This window comes from Ursus maritimus, unplaced genomic scaffold (assembly GCF_017311325.1).
Source record: "Ursus maritimus isolate PB19 unplaced genomic scaffold, ASM1731132v1 scaffold_21, whole genome shotgun sequence".
Classification (NCBI taxonomy): domain Eukaryota; kingdom Metazoa; phylum Chordata; class Mammalia; order Carnivora; family Ursidae; genus Ursus; species Ursus maritimus.
The window spans coordinates 49975955-49992944 of record NW_024424564.1 but is presented as its reverse complement, the minus strand read 5'-3'; the positions used below and the strand labels follow the sequence as shown (position 1 = coordinate 49992944).

The 16990-nt window shown below is 48.1% G+C and overlaps 1 protein-coding gene across 1 annotated transcript in view; it reads right to left on the bottom strand.

Moving 5' to 3' along the window:
• Positions 1–14421, bottom strand: part of SREBF2 (sterol regulatory element binding transcription factor 2) — a 57407-nt gene extending 42986 nt beyond the window's left edge. Inside the window, exon 1 of the mRNA XM_040637607.1 lies at positions 14206–14421. Within this exon, the coding sequence (XP_040493541.1) occupies positions 14206–14293 (88 nt within the window). The 5' untranslated portion in view covers positions 14294–14421. The remainder of the gene's footprint in view (positions 1–14205) is intronic.
• Positions 14422–16990: the final 2569 nt, after the last annotated feature.

The following is a 16990-nucleotide window of genomic DNA, read 5'->3' as shown; positions in this document are numbered from 1 at the left end:
AGAACATTAAAAGAGTATTTGATTCTTTCATAGGGGTTTTTTTTTTTAAACATAACAGATATGAAAAGGCATCATCTCCAGGTTAGATTCCAGTTAACCCTTGAATAAAAGCCAGTGGTCACACTATTGGTTTTTTTTTTTTAACATTTATTTATTTGAAGAAGAAGAGAGAACACAAGCGGGAGGGGCAGAGGGAGGAGAGAAAAACTTAAGCCGACTCCATGCTGAGCACAGAGCCCAACGTGGGGCTCGATCTCATGACCCTGACATCATGACCTGAGCTGAAACTAAGGGTCGGACACTTAACTGACTGTGCCACCCAGGCACCCCACACTATTGATGTTTAAAAGGAAAAACAACTCAGTGATGAAGCTAATAAACTTATTTTCTAATTAGAGATCACATTTATATTTTATTTAAAAGTATGGAGGTGGTTATGACTAAAAATAATTTCACATTGATTCTAGGTGGACAACATAATAATAGCTGTCACTGATACCCACTTAGTACTTTATATAAACACTAAGACCAGTATTATTCTTTTGCTTAATAAATGAGAAAAGTAAAATTGAAAGAAATTAAATTACTTGCCTGAGTCCCCCTCATAAGATGCAAAGTGGCTGAACCAAGATTTGAATTGACATCAGATTTAGGTTTACCTGAATCTCTTTTCTATGCATACTATTTTCCCCTATAAAACAAACATTTCTTGGATTTTACATATATGCTCATCACAACTTGGGAGAGAGATGCAAGAGAGACCTGGAGTGACGATAAAGTAAGAAGAATTTAGGGGTGTGTGTGTGGGGGTGCTTATGTAATCCATCTCATTATTTCCAATACTAAGTTCAATGTTAATGAAAGATTAATCTCAGGGTAAGCATGTATGTAACGGAATCACTGGGGGAATAGGGGAGAGAGATTTTTGCCTGGCTATTTGTATTTTGTGAGCATACCTTCCTACTCAAATGATTACATTTATTCTCCAAATGAGACTTTCAGCCTTGATAACATGCTCTTTCTAGAAGCCTCTCTCTCTTTTGAAAAATACAAATCAATAAAGACACATCCGTTAAGACATGCATTCAACAAACATTAACTGCGTCTGCTACGTGCCAGACACAAAATTACATGCCTTCAAGAGGTACATGTTCTGATGGCAAAACCCTGTATAAACAAACACCTGCCCCGGGCGGTGCCAAGTGTTAGGTTAAAGAGGTACACAATATGAGAAGCACCTGTAGTGTATGTTGCTTAAGAAGCTTCTGTTGTTGACTTTTATTGCTACTTATCTCATGTTTGTGTGTAAGTATATATTTATACGCAAAGTTTAAACATGATTTTTTTTCCTGGAAAAGAACCTCATTAGCACTGTCACCCAGTTGTTTCTGCTTTTAACACCTTGCTGGCACTTTCACACATACTGTGGTATACAATCTTCAAATCACCCTGTGAAATAGCTGTTTCAAGTACTCTTTGAAAAAAGAGTTAGTACGTGTAAAGCGCGTACAACAGTGCTGACACAAAAGTTCCTGAAAAGTGGTGGCGTTTACACAGGAAGAAACAAGTCCAAGTCCAAAGAGGGGGTGACCTGCACACAGTCGTAGGCAGGTGGCTAAGCGAGCAGCAGTCTGCCCTTCCTCCCCCCAAGCCTGTGCTCTTTTCGCAAGCACCCTGCCCCAGAAGTTGCCCCAACAGCCACACTGCGGGGCTTCCTCTCTGGAAGTCCCTCCTTGCGGGTGCCCTGCCTCATGGCCGGGGCTCAGAACGCCGCAGTCAATAACCAGATGCGGCACCACCCGTGCAAGAGCCCCACCCTGGGCCCCCGCCAATCCTTACCGAACACCAAATCAGGGGCATCAGATTGTTGGCACCCCACTTCTGAAAGGCTGTTCCTCTTATTCCACTTACTACTTTGAAATGCCTGCTCGTAGAAAGAGGTTAAGAGACTTTGAACAACAACTAAGAAGAAAAAATCTGAGCCAATTCGTAGCAGCAATAATAAAAATAGTATAGAATTGTGAACATTTACTAAGCTCTTACTATTTGTCAGCGATTGTGTTACGCACTTTGCATAGATTTCCTCATTTAATCTCTACAACACTTTGAGGTAGACACCATTATCACCTCCACTTCACAGACAAGGAAAATGAGGCACAGAGAAGTTAAGTAACTTGTCCAACCTCACCCAGTCAGCAGGTGGTGGTGCTGGAATTTGAGGTCAAGCTCTCAGCCGCCACACCGTCCGGACGCATTGTTTCCATTATTGAATGGACGTCACCAAACCGACCCCGGCACCGGGCACATGCTCCTTAAGTGCCTCACTCGGGAATGAGAGCCAACATCTCCCACTGAGAAAGGGAAGGACTGTCATCTCTGGTCTTCCAGAAGGCTCTTCACCTGCTCTGCCCTGCACTGTACAGCTTTCACTCTAAGAGACTGAAAGGTGAGCAAGATGTAGAGACTGCCAGGAACGGATCCTGCACGGTCCTGCTCTAGAAGACAAGGGCATCAGACTTCACAGTGCCTGGTAACCAAGTGTCAACAAAATCAGCTGCAAGCTGAACCACCCTCCTGACTCTCCTGGGGGCAGAGTCTCCATAGCGGGGGGATCTCAACCTTGTTCAGTCCTAAAATCAGCCAGGCAAAGGTGAAAGACCGTAACAACCCACCATCCCATCCTTCCACTCACTCCCTACCACCCTCAAACCTCCCTAAGGCTCAGGACAAAACAAATAGCTGCAAAGCAGGTTATGAAGTCGCGCTACAAACCCCCACCCAGCACCTGCATATACTGTGTGTTCCGGTGCTGGGAGCTGGAGGATGCTGAGCACCTAGCATGGGACCCAGCCCAGAGTGAGGACTCCAAAGGGCTGGAACCCCTCCCACCTCCCCACCTCCCAGGGAAGACAGAGAAAGCCAACCAACGCCCATCCACTGTGATAAGGGCTAGAAGAGCCAAGCGCCTCACAAAGAAAGGGCCGCCAGGGAGCAAAGACAGGACTGATCCATGCTGGAAGGCAGTGGATGCAGAGTTTTAGGAGGCAGAGAGAAGGAAGGTTATTGCAGGCAAAGGAAACAGGCTGAACAAACCACAGCACCAGGAAATGCCCTGCAAGCAGCTGAAGTGGAGAGAGCGTGGAACAGAGTGGAGAGATGGAGCTGCTTATAATGAAGTTGCGAAAGGCCTTAATGGCACCCTAAGGCATTTGGCCCTTATTCTGGAGGTAAGAGAGGCATAGAAAATGTAGTGGACATTTGCCACTTTTGTTGTTTGTCCAACAGCTGACCGACCCTCCCACCAGCGCCCTGATACTCCTAGTGGAGAACCCCTACTGCATGGTCTTGGTGGGAGGTAAGGCTTCCTGTCAGTCAGCCTGGATTCACGCAGACCCCCAGCCAGGAGCATGGCTCTTGCGGAAGTGACCCAGGAAGGCAGTGGGGTCCTCACTCAGGTGCCCCTGGGCTATCCTTAGCTGAGCCTCCCTTGGTTCTGGCCTATTTTCCAAGTTTGGCTCTGCAAATTTTCTGGTCAGCCGTGCACCATTGTCCTTCCAATAAACTTTTCTGTTCAGGCTAGCCAGAGGCAGTTTCCGCTGCTTTCCACCAAGACTCGGGACTGATACAGAGCACACCGAAGCAGCAGAGGGAGGGACCTGATCACAACCGTACTTGAGAAAGCTAACGAACAACAGTTACCAGGATTGTAGCCAGCAAATCCCACATACCCAAGTGCCTTTCAAAACGGCTGTTTCGTCAGCCTACAAGAGGACTCCTCTCTCCTGCCCTTCAAGCAGCCCTTAAGACCTCGGCTTACAAGGTACCTCCACAAGAAACCTTCTCTGATCCTGCCTCTCCACTCCTTAGGTGTCCCTCCTGGATGCCATCCCAGACCTGTGGGTTCTTAGACACTTCGCAGTTTGAGAACCTCAGTCTTAAACTGTCCTCTGGACACGCTGAGTCACATGTTCCCAGTTCCCAGAACATGCCAAATTATTCCCAACTCTGGTCCAATTCTGTCAAAAATGGACACCCTGACGCTTCTCCTTTCTAAAGTTCTATTCACTCATCCTTCACATCTTGGCTCAAATGCTAAAGTCCCCGTGAAGATATTGCTAATTCCCTTCCTTAGTGCTCAAAAACCTTGGAGTTTGGCCCTCTGTTATGGCCCCTGTTGTATTTCACTTTGTGTTAAGTCTGGTTGTTCGGAGGTCAGCTCCCTCAAAGTTGGGACTGTTTCATTCATATCCAATACCCCAAAGAGTCGAACACTGTGCTGAGAATATAGTGGATATTCATTCATGCTGAATTGGCTTGAACAAATTTAAAAAATTATATTAAAAAATTTAAAAATAACTTCTGACCAGAGCAGGGGCTCCTAGGCAGGCTTCCTGAATCAGGACACCCCCCCCACCTCATTCCCATAGGGCAGGAAAGAGTATGGGAACCCACGTTAGAAGGCCCAAATTCAACTCCTGACTCCACCAGCATGGGAAACCTTGGGCAGTTCATTTTCTCTCTCTGCCTCAAAGTCTCATCTGCAAAATGGGAATAAAAATCAAGCATCTACCTCACAGCACTTCAGGAAGACAACTGTCTCAGAAGAACTTCTGTGAAGTACAAGGCTTCACCGTAAATTTCACACTTAGCAAGAAGCATGATCTCCCCCTGTTGCTGTGGGATGGTGAAGGCCCAAGCTGAGCAGACACCAGTTCAACAAGGCAGCTCTACATCTGGTTCGGCAGCCGGAATTTCACCACTGGTCCAAACCAGACTCTGAACCCAGCAGACCAGTTCCACAGGCAGATGCGGAAGCCAGATTATAAAGGACATTTTGACACATATTCATTAGCAATTCCAAAGGGCCTAAGTAATGCAGAAAGAGCTCTGCTTTTCCAGTTTCCAACCCGGTCAATGGTTTAGGATTAGAGGTTCCCCAGGGAGCCTTACCTGGATGCCCAGCCTCTGGGATCCTGATACTCTAAAAATTTCCACCATGTCAACCAAGTTTAACCCTTGAATCCTGTGGTCCAAAAATGGAACATTTTACCCTGCACTGTGACTACTCCTTTGTGTCCCGCCCACCACACCTACAAAAGCCCTTTCAAAAGGAAGAAATAAACATTCCAAAACTGTATTATAAAAAAGGCCCTTTGGTCCCAAGAGTCAACTTGCAAAGTAAAGTTCCTCTTTCATTCTCAGATAAGTCAAAGGAGAATGTTAGTTCCTGTCGTCTTCCTTTTATGTGCTTTGGTTCACGTCTTGCAGCACCTGTGACGTAGATATCCCCAGTCCCCACCTTACCGCAGAAACGAAGGCTCAGAGAAGTGCTGTGGGACCCAGGGGAAGTCACTTGAAGTGCAAGCACAGAGCAGGCCCCTCTTAATAAACACATGTCCCTAAGTGTGTACCTGAGCAGAGGATCCGGGGTCTCTCTTGACCTTCGCCCACCACACCAGCTCGTGTTTGCAACCTGGAAGCTCACTTACACCAGACAGAGATGGAGCACAAGATACAGGAAAAGCACACGGGTTTTGGAGTTAGACATGTCTGGAGTGAGGTCACCATTCTACCACTTAGTAGCTGTGTGATCTGGGCCTCAGTTTCTCGTCTGTAGCATACCACAGAATTGGGAGGAATGATTAAAAGCAAAAACACATTAGGAGACAATTTAGGTAAAGGGCCATACACACTGTGCGAGGGCAGGGTCCTTGCTTACCCTGCCAATGCTGTACCCAGAGCCCATACAACATGGGCCCTATATAAAGGTCTCAACTGAGGGGCACCTGGGTGGCACAGTCGTTAAGCATCTGCCTTCGGCTCAGGGCGTGATCCCAGGACCCTGGGATAGAGCCCCGCATCGGGCTTCCTGCTCCGCTAGGAGCCTGCTTCTTCCTCTCCCACTCCCCCTGCTTGTGTTCCCTCTCTCGCTGGCTGTCTCTCTGTCAAATAAATAAATAAAATCTTAAAAAAAAAAAAATAAAGGTCTCAACTGCAACCTGGTGAAGGATGGAAAGGTAGAGGCAACTGCTGGGACAGTTAATAACTAATAAACAAAAGGACCGGTCACATTCTCCTAGAGAACACCAATGCCTTTTAAAGTTCAAAGGAAGGTATTATGAGAACTGAGCTATTCACAACAAAGGGTACTCCCTAAAATGTCCACCAATTTTGGTGCAAAGTAGTTTTAAGAGAATTACAGTGAAAGGAAGCAACTTCCAGAACACCATTTATAGTGATGGAAAGCCCTAAAATTTTTTTCTAAGAGGACGCACTGAAATTTCAAGGCAGCAAGGGCTGCCACCATGAAGCTACATGAAAGAGAGCCCAGACAGAGAAGAGAGACCCAGCAAAACAATGTAAAACAAGAAATCATTTTTCAAGTCCCCAAAGCAGAGAGCTGCAAATAAGGAACTGCTCATTAGGAGCATTTTTAAAGTAGGCTCCATGCTGGGCACGGAGCCCAACGTGGGGCCCAAACCCACAGCCCTGAGATCAAGACCCGAGCCGAGACCAAGAGTCGGATGCTCAACAGACTGAGCCACCCAGGCGCCCCAAGAAGCAATTTTAAAATTAGTAAAGAGAGCAAGCAAACCAGATGAAGGATCACTCCAAGAAACCAAAAATGGCAGAGGTCACAAGCACGAGGGTCCTGGGCCAGCAAAGGGAACCTTGGAGGCACAGGACGGGATCGTTAAGAAAGCTGGTCACTACCCACGGACTGTCCAGTGGTCTTGAACACAGAAAAATCAAGTGACGCACTGCGAGGCCAGGACAGAGGGGTCTGCAACCTGCTATTGCCAGGGGAGGAGGGAGTGGCGTGAGCTCTGAAATGGCACACCTGGGGCAAAGACAGGTGGAATAAAAGGATCAGAGTTCTGGACTCTGCCGGGACACTGAGGGAAAACAGGTGGTGTGTGGTGGTGTAAATTGGTATATCCACTGTGGACAGCAGTTTCCTAGGATTTCTCAAAACCGCAGCATCGGGCCAGAACAGAATGTTAGTTCCTGCCCCTTCCTTTTATATGTTTTATATCATTGGATTCTGTGGAATCTATAATGTAGGTATTCCCACCCCCACTTGGACCCAGCAATCCCACTTCTGATCATTTATCCCACACTTACACCTGCACATGAGTGAAATTATGAATTTACAAAGCTAGTTACTGTAGCATTGTTTTGGGTTTTTTTATTTTTTTTTCTTTTCTTTTTTTTTTTTTTAAAGTAGGCTCCACACCCGGCATGGAGCCCAACTTGGAGCTTGAACTCAAAACCCTGAGATCAGGACCTGTGAGATCAAGAGCTGGCTGCTTAACCAACAGAGCCACCCAGGTATCCATCGAAAAGGGACCGGATGAATGCGTCACGGTGCATCCATGCAATGGAAAACCATGCAGCAACGAAGACTGGAAAGATCTCTAATACACATAGTTAAGTGAAAAAAACAAAGGCAAGGTGCAGAAGAACAAAGCTTGTCACATGTTACCTATTTGTGCAGAAATAAAAAGCGGAGCAAATATTAAAATCCACACTTCTCTGCTTATATTTGCAGTAAGGAAGTTTTGAAGAAGGTAAAAGAAACTACAAAATGAATTACTTGTGAGGAGGTGGAGGTGGCGGGCGCTAAGCAGATGGGGGCAGGGCTGGGAGCACGACTTTTCACAGTCCCCTCTCACGTTTTTTTATTTCACCATATGAACACACTGCCTTTTTGAAGAAATAAAAATATTTTCCATGTAGTAAGTCCCAAACACCAAAGTAATCACGGTAATGGAGAGCACTGGGGAATTTCCAAACTGGAAGGACCACGGCTGGTAGTGTGAAGGAGCTGTGACCCACCTCGTGATGTAGAGTCTTCTCTGGGAAACACGCCCCTGTGAACTAACTCCAAAGTGACTTGCTCCTACGTGTTCAGAACAATAGTATTTATGTTGATGAAAAGCTGCAAATGATGCAAACGTTCCACGGGACGCGGATATGCAAGGGCCTGCCTGTTCAGGTGGATTACACCAGATTACATGGCTATCCTACCTCAACTGTTTCAATACCTAGCAACCTGTATGTGAACAATTTGTGCACACATTCATAAAGTTCAGACAGAATCCAGAGGATAAAGACAATTTGATAGTCAGAAAGCCCTTTCTGAATCAAGTTGTTTAAGAACTTTTTAAATTATGAACTGGAGGAGAGAAAAGATCCAGTGGATACAGACACAAAAATATTTTTTTTTAAATGCAAGTACATGAGCTGAGTAGGAGAACAACAGAAAAGACTATTCAATAACATTAGGCCAAAGGCCTGGGTGTGAATGCAGAACAGTGTTTGTCAAGGGCACAGCCAAACAGACCTGGGGAGGAGGAGAAACCCAAGGAGACTGGTTCAGAGGTCTGAGCAATCCCAGAAAACTTTATGTCCCAGGAAATAGAACTAGATGAGATCAGGAGCTAAAATCAGGTAGAAAATAAATAAACAGTGAACAACACTAGCTCTTTTAACCCAAACATCAGCGACAGTGATATATATATTCAAGTGTCAAAACAAAGTTTATGCCTTGAAAAAGATCTACACATGGGTAAAAAGTAGACTGGTGCTTCACCTCACTGAGCAAACATGACTCACTGGAGAATAGTGTGGTCGGTTTCCACCCCTCTCCCCCAACTCAGCCTTCCGGTAGTGTGCTGGCCACACCCTCCCAACACGCAACCCTGGCTCATCAGGTTGGCCACTCCCAACTCCCCTTGGATGTGGACACCTGGCTGGGGGCCCACACAACATCCTGAGCTTCAAGTGCTATCCTTCGTCAGGCACACCTTTACAGAGCACCTCTTCAGTGCTACGCAGTGTTGCGGTCTCTGCCAAAGATGGCACTGACTGCAGGGAGGAGGACAGCAGACGACAAGGCAGTGCTACCCAAAGGCTCAGGAACTGGACCCAGAGGCTCAGGAACTGGAAGTTCCTCGGCAGGCTGGAGCTCAGGGTGGGCTACCAGCAGGAAGACTGCATGAATGCAGGTGTCTGACACAGGGAGCCCTCCCAAAGCCCCCCAAGTAGCTACAGTGACTGACAGTTCGGTCACATCAGCGTGTATCACCATGGAATTCAGCACACCAAGGATAAAGATCCTACAAGCTTCCAGAAGTGAAAACAGGTGGCACAAAAAGATCAGGAATCACATGGTATCCGATTTCTCAACTACCAGAAGCTAGAAGACAATCAGGCAATGCCTTCAAACTTCTGATATAAAATTATGTCCAACCTAAAATTCTAAACTCACCCATCAAATTGGCGTGAGGTTAGAATAAAGATATTTTAAGACGGACAAGCACCTCCCCCCCCCCAATTTACCTCTAATGTACTCTTTCTCAGGAAGCTACTGGAGGATGTGCTCCGTCAAAACTAGGGAGTAAAAAAAACAAAAACTAGGGAACAGGGGCTTCAATATCACCCCCCAGGGTAATGGCTAAAGTAATCGCATGGTAAGTGTGGGGTGGTAGAGCTAGACAAACATCAAAGGGGGCAAAAAGAGGGGGGGCTTCAGAAGAGACGGTACAAGAGGGATAAAAGCAATTAACGTCTCCGTCACGAGAATTAGGGCTGAATTCACTGCGAGAACATGGAAAGTAAGCAACTGAATAACTGGGGCTATTACGAGCCCGAGGAAAAATACAAACAGCAACAAAAAACGCAGATGATCTACCCAAGAGAAATGAAAACCTCCGCCCAAGCAAAAGCTTATACACAAACGTTCCTAGCTGCTTCATTTAGAACAGCCGAAAAGTGGAAACAACCTAGATGTCCATCAATTGATTAATGGATAAATAAAACATGGTGTCTCCACACAAGGCAACACTACGCTGCAACACAGAGGAAGCTCGACATTATGGTGAGTGAAGGAAGCCACATATCGTATGATTCCATTTAGGTGAAGTGTTCACAATTGGGCAAATCCACAAAGACAGAATGTAAATGAGCTGAAAAGTTTCTTCAACCTTCTGCAAAGAAAACAGCTGCCTCTACTTGCCATCACTCACTCACTCCTGACTTCTTTCTGGCTTACCTAGACTTGGACCCCTTCATCTGACTGCTCTGTCAAATGTCGACCTCCTAATTGCCAAATCCCGTGACTCTTTTCATGGCCCTGTCATCCTTGCTGTCCTCTGCACCACCATCCCCATCATCCACTAACCACTCCTTGAAATACTCTCCTTCCCTTAGTTTTTATTACACTTTCCTCACCTGATCTGACCTCCCAGTTCTATCCTCTCTCACCTCTAGCCTCAACTCCGTGACGACTCCTCAATCTCCACCCCCAGTTTTGACCTTCTCCTGAGTACTAGCCTCTGATTTCCTAGCGGATGACCCCCCCGCTCCAGCCACCAGCACCTGAATTTCTGCCCAGTTAAGACAAATGTTTATCATCTCCCCAAACCAGCTCTTCCTGCTGGTTTCTGAACTTGTCCAATGCCCCCACAAAGCTGTGAGGGGATCTTAGAATTCTACCTCTGCTCTGCCTTCAGGGTGAGGCGTTCGCTGAGGCCCCGTCCTATTATGTCCACCATCTTGCACGATGGCCACTTCCTATCCCAACACCATCAACCCCTTAGTATCATCTCATACCCAGTTGCCTGCAGTTCCCTCCTAACTGGTCTCCCTGACTCCAATCTTCCTTGCCCATCACCACACTTAAATTTTCTTAGAATCTGTGATTAATATGTCATCACCCTACTTAAAAATCCTCAGCAGTTCCCTCTCCACATTCCACAAAACATGTGTATCGGGTATGAAGACTTTCCAGTTTGGCTCCAACTTACCTTTCAGATCTTATCTTCTACTGTTTGCCTACACACACCATAGAGTCCAAGAACTCACTAGTAATCCTTTACCTCTAAGGCAGCTTGATCCTCCTCTGCCATGAGTTTGTCATGCTGATTCTGCCACCCACACTTCTGGGTCTCACGAGGAGGAAACCTCTGTCACTGTGCCTTTCCAGATCCCAGTGGAAAAATATCTCACCTTTCTGCCTTTCCAGAAGACCTGGTTTATCACAATACATGAGGCACTTTCTCATAACACAGCTATCTGCCATGAAAGTGCTCCAGATAGTCTATCATCAGGATATTCTATCATCAGGGGCCTGGTGGCCTGGGACATCAGAGCATCCTGCAGTGGAACAAGGCCCTGGAGAACAACTAACAAAACAGTTTTCTTTGTTGGCTCTACAGTATGTTTAAAAAAAAACAAAACAAAAAACAAAAAAACACTTTAAGTCAACATTTAAAAATGTGGATATTTCACGTAAAAAATCCTGACTTGGGAATCCCTTAAAAAAGAGATGACAGATCTCTCTTCTAAGAGGCCTCCCTTACCTACCCTGGTCATTCTCTACAACATGGGTCCATTTTATTTTCTTCACGTGTCCTGACAGAAGTGTTCATTTCAGTTATTTGTTCAGCTTGTGTTTCCTCTCTCAAGAATTTAAGTTTCCTGAGAGAGAAGAGAACGTGTATGTCCTGTTCAAAGCTATCCTCGGCACTCTGTCCATCCTAGGGGTCAGAGTCTGAGGGGTCTGAGGGGTTTGAGAAGCCACCTAAGAGATGTGCCGAATAAATGAATGGATGTGGCCTCCTTGGACTCACATCCTCGAAAGGCACTCATGGATTGTAGCAAGAATGATGTTGCCCAGTGAAGGATTCTTGCCCACCTGGGCTTCCTGGAGGCAGGCATGGGAGTTCCAGGTTGCAAGTACACCCCCCATCACATACACAAGGTAAATATATGTATTCATACTCATAGTCTCTTCTTCCTTACCTGACTGGCTCCTAGGAGCAACTGATCTAACCCAACCCCAGGGGCTGTGTCTATTACAACTTAGAATCCTGCCCAGCCCAAGGTCACTGGATTCATTCAGGCATTCCATAAATATTTAGTTCTAAGTGCAAGAAATATAGCATGAAGGAAACAGAAGGACCTGGCCCTCACGGAGCTGACATTCTGGAGGGGGAATGGATGTGTAAGAATACAGGGATATTTGTAACTGCAGACCACTGGGCTTCAGCCCACCCGATCCTTCTTGGGCTCCAAGACCCCAGTCAAAGGCTACCTCCTTGTGATGGTCTTCCTGGTATGACAGTCTTTACCAAGCTCCTTCAGTGTTGACTTTCACTTACTGCTCTGAGCAACTGTAAGCTATTCTATACTCAGCATTACAGGTCTATTGTTATTCTTCTTAAGTTCCATGAGGCCATAAAATTCTCTTTCCTACCTTTCATGTTCCCTACAGCTCAGAAACCAGAGCTGGCACTTGGATACTTGTTGATCAATTGAAGACAGGGAGTCATTTTTCCCAAATCTGGTATGGGGACCTGTGAAGCCACTGAGCCACCATGGTAGTTTCCGCAATCTACATTTTACTCAGAAATCTACAGGGGAAAGGCTAATACTTAACCACTAGGAAATTTAACACATTACAAATTAAGATAAATAGGAATCAGTTATGGAATGAGAAGGCAAAATGCACATGAATTTCTTCAGGTGAGCTTGCTGGTAGGCAGCCTTAGACATATTTCTTACTGGCTAGGTAACCTTGGGTAAGTTAATGAACCACATTGAACCTCTGTTTCAGGATCTAGGAAAGGAGATGAGTGTAGTGTAACAGACCTTATCTACCTGATGAAACTGTTGTTAAGGGCTGAGAAAACTAATGTGTGTGAGTGCTTAACACAGTGCCTGCCACATAAATGCTCAAAACATGTTAGCCACCCTTGTTAAGTTCGAAGAACCTCTCTTCTCCATTTGTTAACACACCTCTGTATTTACGAGCACTTAGTGGAAAAATCTGTGGTTAGACTTGGGGCTTCAATTAAGGGTCTTAGCTCACTGCCAGGATGACCAAAAACAGAAGGCAAGGACAAGCCAAGGGGTTAGACCTCACAGAAGCAAAATGAGAAACAGATCCTTTTCAATTAGCTGCTTCCACTTATCTCTTCCCCTAGAAGAGAATCTTCTGCTGCCTCAGTGTCTTCATCTGTACAATGGGGATGGAGCCGCCGTTTCTGCCTGCAAGACCCTAGTGAAATCCTGGACATGATAGCACTTTATAAACTCAAGAGCACAATGCACTTGAGTTAGTGCTTAAGAGCATGGGTTCTGGGCAATCTAAGGTGAGTGACCTTAGACAAGCAAACATCTGGCCTCAGTCGCCCATGGGACTGTAGTGAGGAGTAAGTGAAACAATATAAAGAATTTGGGAACCAGAACATCAGAAGAGCCCAACGACTGAGAGTTACTATTATGGTTATTAACCTGTTCATTGGACCCCTCACCGCCAAGGGTCAGGTGAAAGCCTGATATAGTGACATAAACACTAGCCCAGGAAATGGGCTCTGTAACCAGCTGGTTGACCTTGGGCAAGCAGCTGACCCTCTCCAAACTTTGGGTTCCCATGATCACAAACTGAGAGCACTCCAAGAGAGAATCCCTGGGCTCCTACCAGCTCTTCCACTCCGCTGTTAAGGTCACCGGAACAATGGCTACCCGCTCCCCAGCCTGTCCCCGAAGGGCCATAACTCAAAATTCTCGCTGCTCAATTCCCCTTGCAGCGCGGCAGCAGGAGCGCCCGGGTCTCCATCCCGGAGAGAAGCGTCCACACTCCGCCGCCACCGCTCGCTTCATCAGTAACTTGATTCTGCAGCCGTTCCCTGCCCAAAGTTTCCCTGAGTGCCAGGAGACCCGGCCGCGGGTCAACCCCGGGAACACCAGAGATGAGAGCGCAGAGCCTGGGGACCCGGTTTCGGTGATCCCAAAGCCGCCCCCGCAGCCGGGACGGGAGTGACAGGTGCGATGCGGAGTTGCGAACGACGGAGAAGCGGGACCCCGGGCCGCGCGTATAGGCGCGCGAGGGAGGCGGCGGCCGCGCGCTCTCCTCAGGCCGCTCCCGCAGGACACTTGCGACGCCCCCGGCTCCGCGCTTCGGCCCCAGGACCCCCGCTCTGCTTCCGGACACGCGGCGCCGCAGAACCGAGAGCCGGGCGGGGGCCCAAACCCGCAGCGCTCGAAAGGGATGGGTTCCGCCAGGCCGACCGCGCGTGCTGATTCTTCCCGCGCTAGCCAGGGCTGTGGGGGGTGGGCGCACGCGCACCCGCGCGCTGCCGTAACCCCTTCCTCCCCGCGCGCCCCCGCACTCCCACCAACCCACCCACCACTCACCGTCGATGTCCCCCAGGGTCAGCTCGTCGCCCAGCTCAGTGAGCGTCTCCATGGTCTCCAGACCGCCCAGCTCGCCACTCTCGTCCATCGCCGTCTCGGCGCGGAGGCCCCCTTACCGTCCCGCTCAGGGAGACGCGGGGGCGGTGCCGCCGCCACCGCCCATGACACCCGACAGCCTCCTCCCAGTACCGCCTTACCGGCCGGTGCCAGCCGCCGCCATGTTTGCGCCGCGCGGGAGGGGCGGGGCGGGATTCCCCCGCCCCAACCCGCGCCCTCTGCGGCCCCGCCCCCAGACCGCGCGCCCCCTTGTTTGTTGTCAATGGGACCAGGCTCTTCGTGGCCAATCGGCGCGCGAAGCGGCGCGTGGGGTGATGGCGCGTCATCGATCAGCAGCTTAGATTTGCATAGCGAGTTCCCACCCCTCGCGGGCCCGTAGCGAATGCGAAGAGAGGCTTCTGGGTCCTCAGCCCAACCTTCCTCCCCAGGCTTAAAGGCGCCTCTCCCTTTTCTGTTAGGTCTGCCTCTACAAGCTATTCCATCCACCGGCTGGGGGTTGAAGGGTTAACACTCTCCGCCCCCGCTAGCTGGTCGCCCCCGGAGCGAGCTGTGAGCACATTACGTCATCTTCCCAGCTGCTCCCCCGCCCAGCCTGCCTGGGAGAGCGGGTAGAATCAAATCTGGCCCCCCAACACTGGGGCCCGGAGGGGTCTGGATCATTAAAGTCGCGTTCCTCGCAAGCCCCTTACAAAGGCAGAAATGGAGGCTCGGCGCGGGCCGCGAACTGTCCCGAGTGCGGAGTGCATTTTACAACCTCTACGCCTTTGCACCTGTCGCAGCCACACGCCAACTACGACGGTCCTCACCTGGGGTACCTCAGAACCGCCTGCAGACTTTTAAAAGCAATGCTAGTGCCCGAGACCACCGCAGGCCTCCTGAGGTGTGACCTGGGCAGGAGCATTTTCACAGGGCCGCAGAGATTTCGGACGCGCAGAGTCCCACTCCTTCAGGCGCTTCCTTGCCCCATCTTGCAGCTGGTCACGATGTAAACAAATGTGCAGACTAATAGGAATTTGTCCTAAGAATAAAAGTATGAGCTCTCAAAGAAGTGCGAAAATACGTAAGTTCGAAGACATTCATCCCAAAGTCCTCTGTAACTGGGACAAATTGGGAAGCCCAATAAAGGACTGGATGAACAAATTACATCCACACAATGGGACACCACGGCATCACTAAAGATTATGTACGTAAATGTCTATCTATTGACAAAGACTCTCACAATATGTTAAAAAGGAAAAAGTATGTTTCCTAAGAGAGAACTATTGCTTTGTGGTCAAGAGTCGAACACAGAGGCAGACATTTAGGCAGTGTGACCTTGGGCTGCCTAAATAACCGCTTTAAGCCTCAGTTTTGAAATCTCTAAAATGCGGGGAAAATAGTGCCCTCTCAGAGTTTTGAAGATTAAATGAAATCATTTGCACATTCATTTGACAATATTTATTGAACATCTCTGACAGGCAAAAAGAGGCAGTTCCCGCCCTCTGAGAGCTTCCAGTAGTGAAGAGAACAGACACTAGACAAATGTAAAAAGCAGACAACTATACAAGGAATCAAGGGAAAGTACTGCGTGTGATGCAACTAACAAAGGACTCTTGACATTTAAGATGAAACCTAAAATTCTGAAGAATCACGTCTGCTGTAGCCAGGGGAACAGATGACACGGACAAAGGCCCTGAGGCAGGAGGAGCTGCTGCCAGCATGCACTTGGCATCAGGTCTGACATACAGTATGTACCCATACACAATAGCTATTGTAACTGGAAAAATAGGGATCTATGTGTTCACATTAAGGGCTAAAAGCCTGGAAGGCGCAACAGCTGAGAGTCAAGTCATGATTATGGAGTGGTTGGATTTAGGGTGAATTTTATTTTCTTCTTGGTATTTCAGTACTGTTTAAATTACTTCTTATAATGAACATGTATAACACAAGAAAAAACAGTGACTTTTTTGGGGGGAAAAAGGACAAGAATGTTTCTTCATTGTTTACATGCAGACTACACCCACTAGTCTCACCCTGAAACAGAAAACCAAACCCTGCTGCTCTCCTTGGGACCAGGCACTGACCTGGGCAGTGCCACCTTTGCCTGTGCCTCTTCACAGGGCTCCCCACATTGAGGGGCGACTGTCTGCTGGCCTACCATAACTCACTCTGGTCCAGTGCTCTCCCAACCCAGAGCCTCAATAACCACCCCCGCAGAGGGCTGCCTGAGCAGCAGGAGGTCCAGAAAGTGGGCACAGCACCTCTCGCTCTGCGCTGTCCCCACAACTCCCCTCTGGACCTGCCCACAGGCTGGGTGCTAATGAAGTGGCCTGAGGGGGCACAAGTGAAGGCTCAGTAGAAACTGCAGAAGAAAGCTGGCTGCACCGTACCCAGCCTCAGCAAAACACTGGCATTCTCCCACCTCACTGAACATCTCTTCCAGGTGGCACCTTGCCCTGGCTGGTAAAACATAGACTGGCACTCAGGGCTGGAGCAGCCTTAGACAAGTCACCCCTCAGGACCTGGGTTCTTCACCTGGAAAGGGAGGGACCAGACAACCACATATCCAGAGATCTACCACAGATTGGGCAATTACCACAGGTCAGAGAAGTGAACTTTGAATATGCTTTTTCATTTACTACCTTTGTCGCCTCCCTTTTTAGGCCTCTGCTCACAGTGCCTGTCACCTTCTTCCACCTTCTCCAATCTTTCAGGATTTAGCTGTCACTTCCTCCAGGATTAGGCAAGA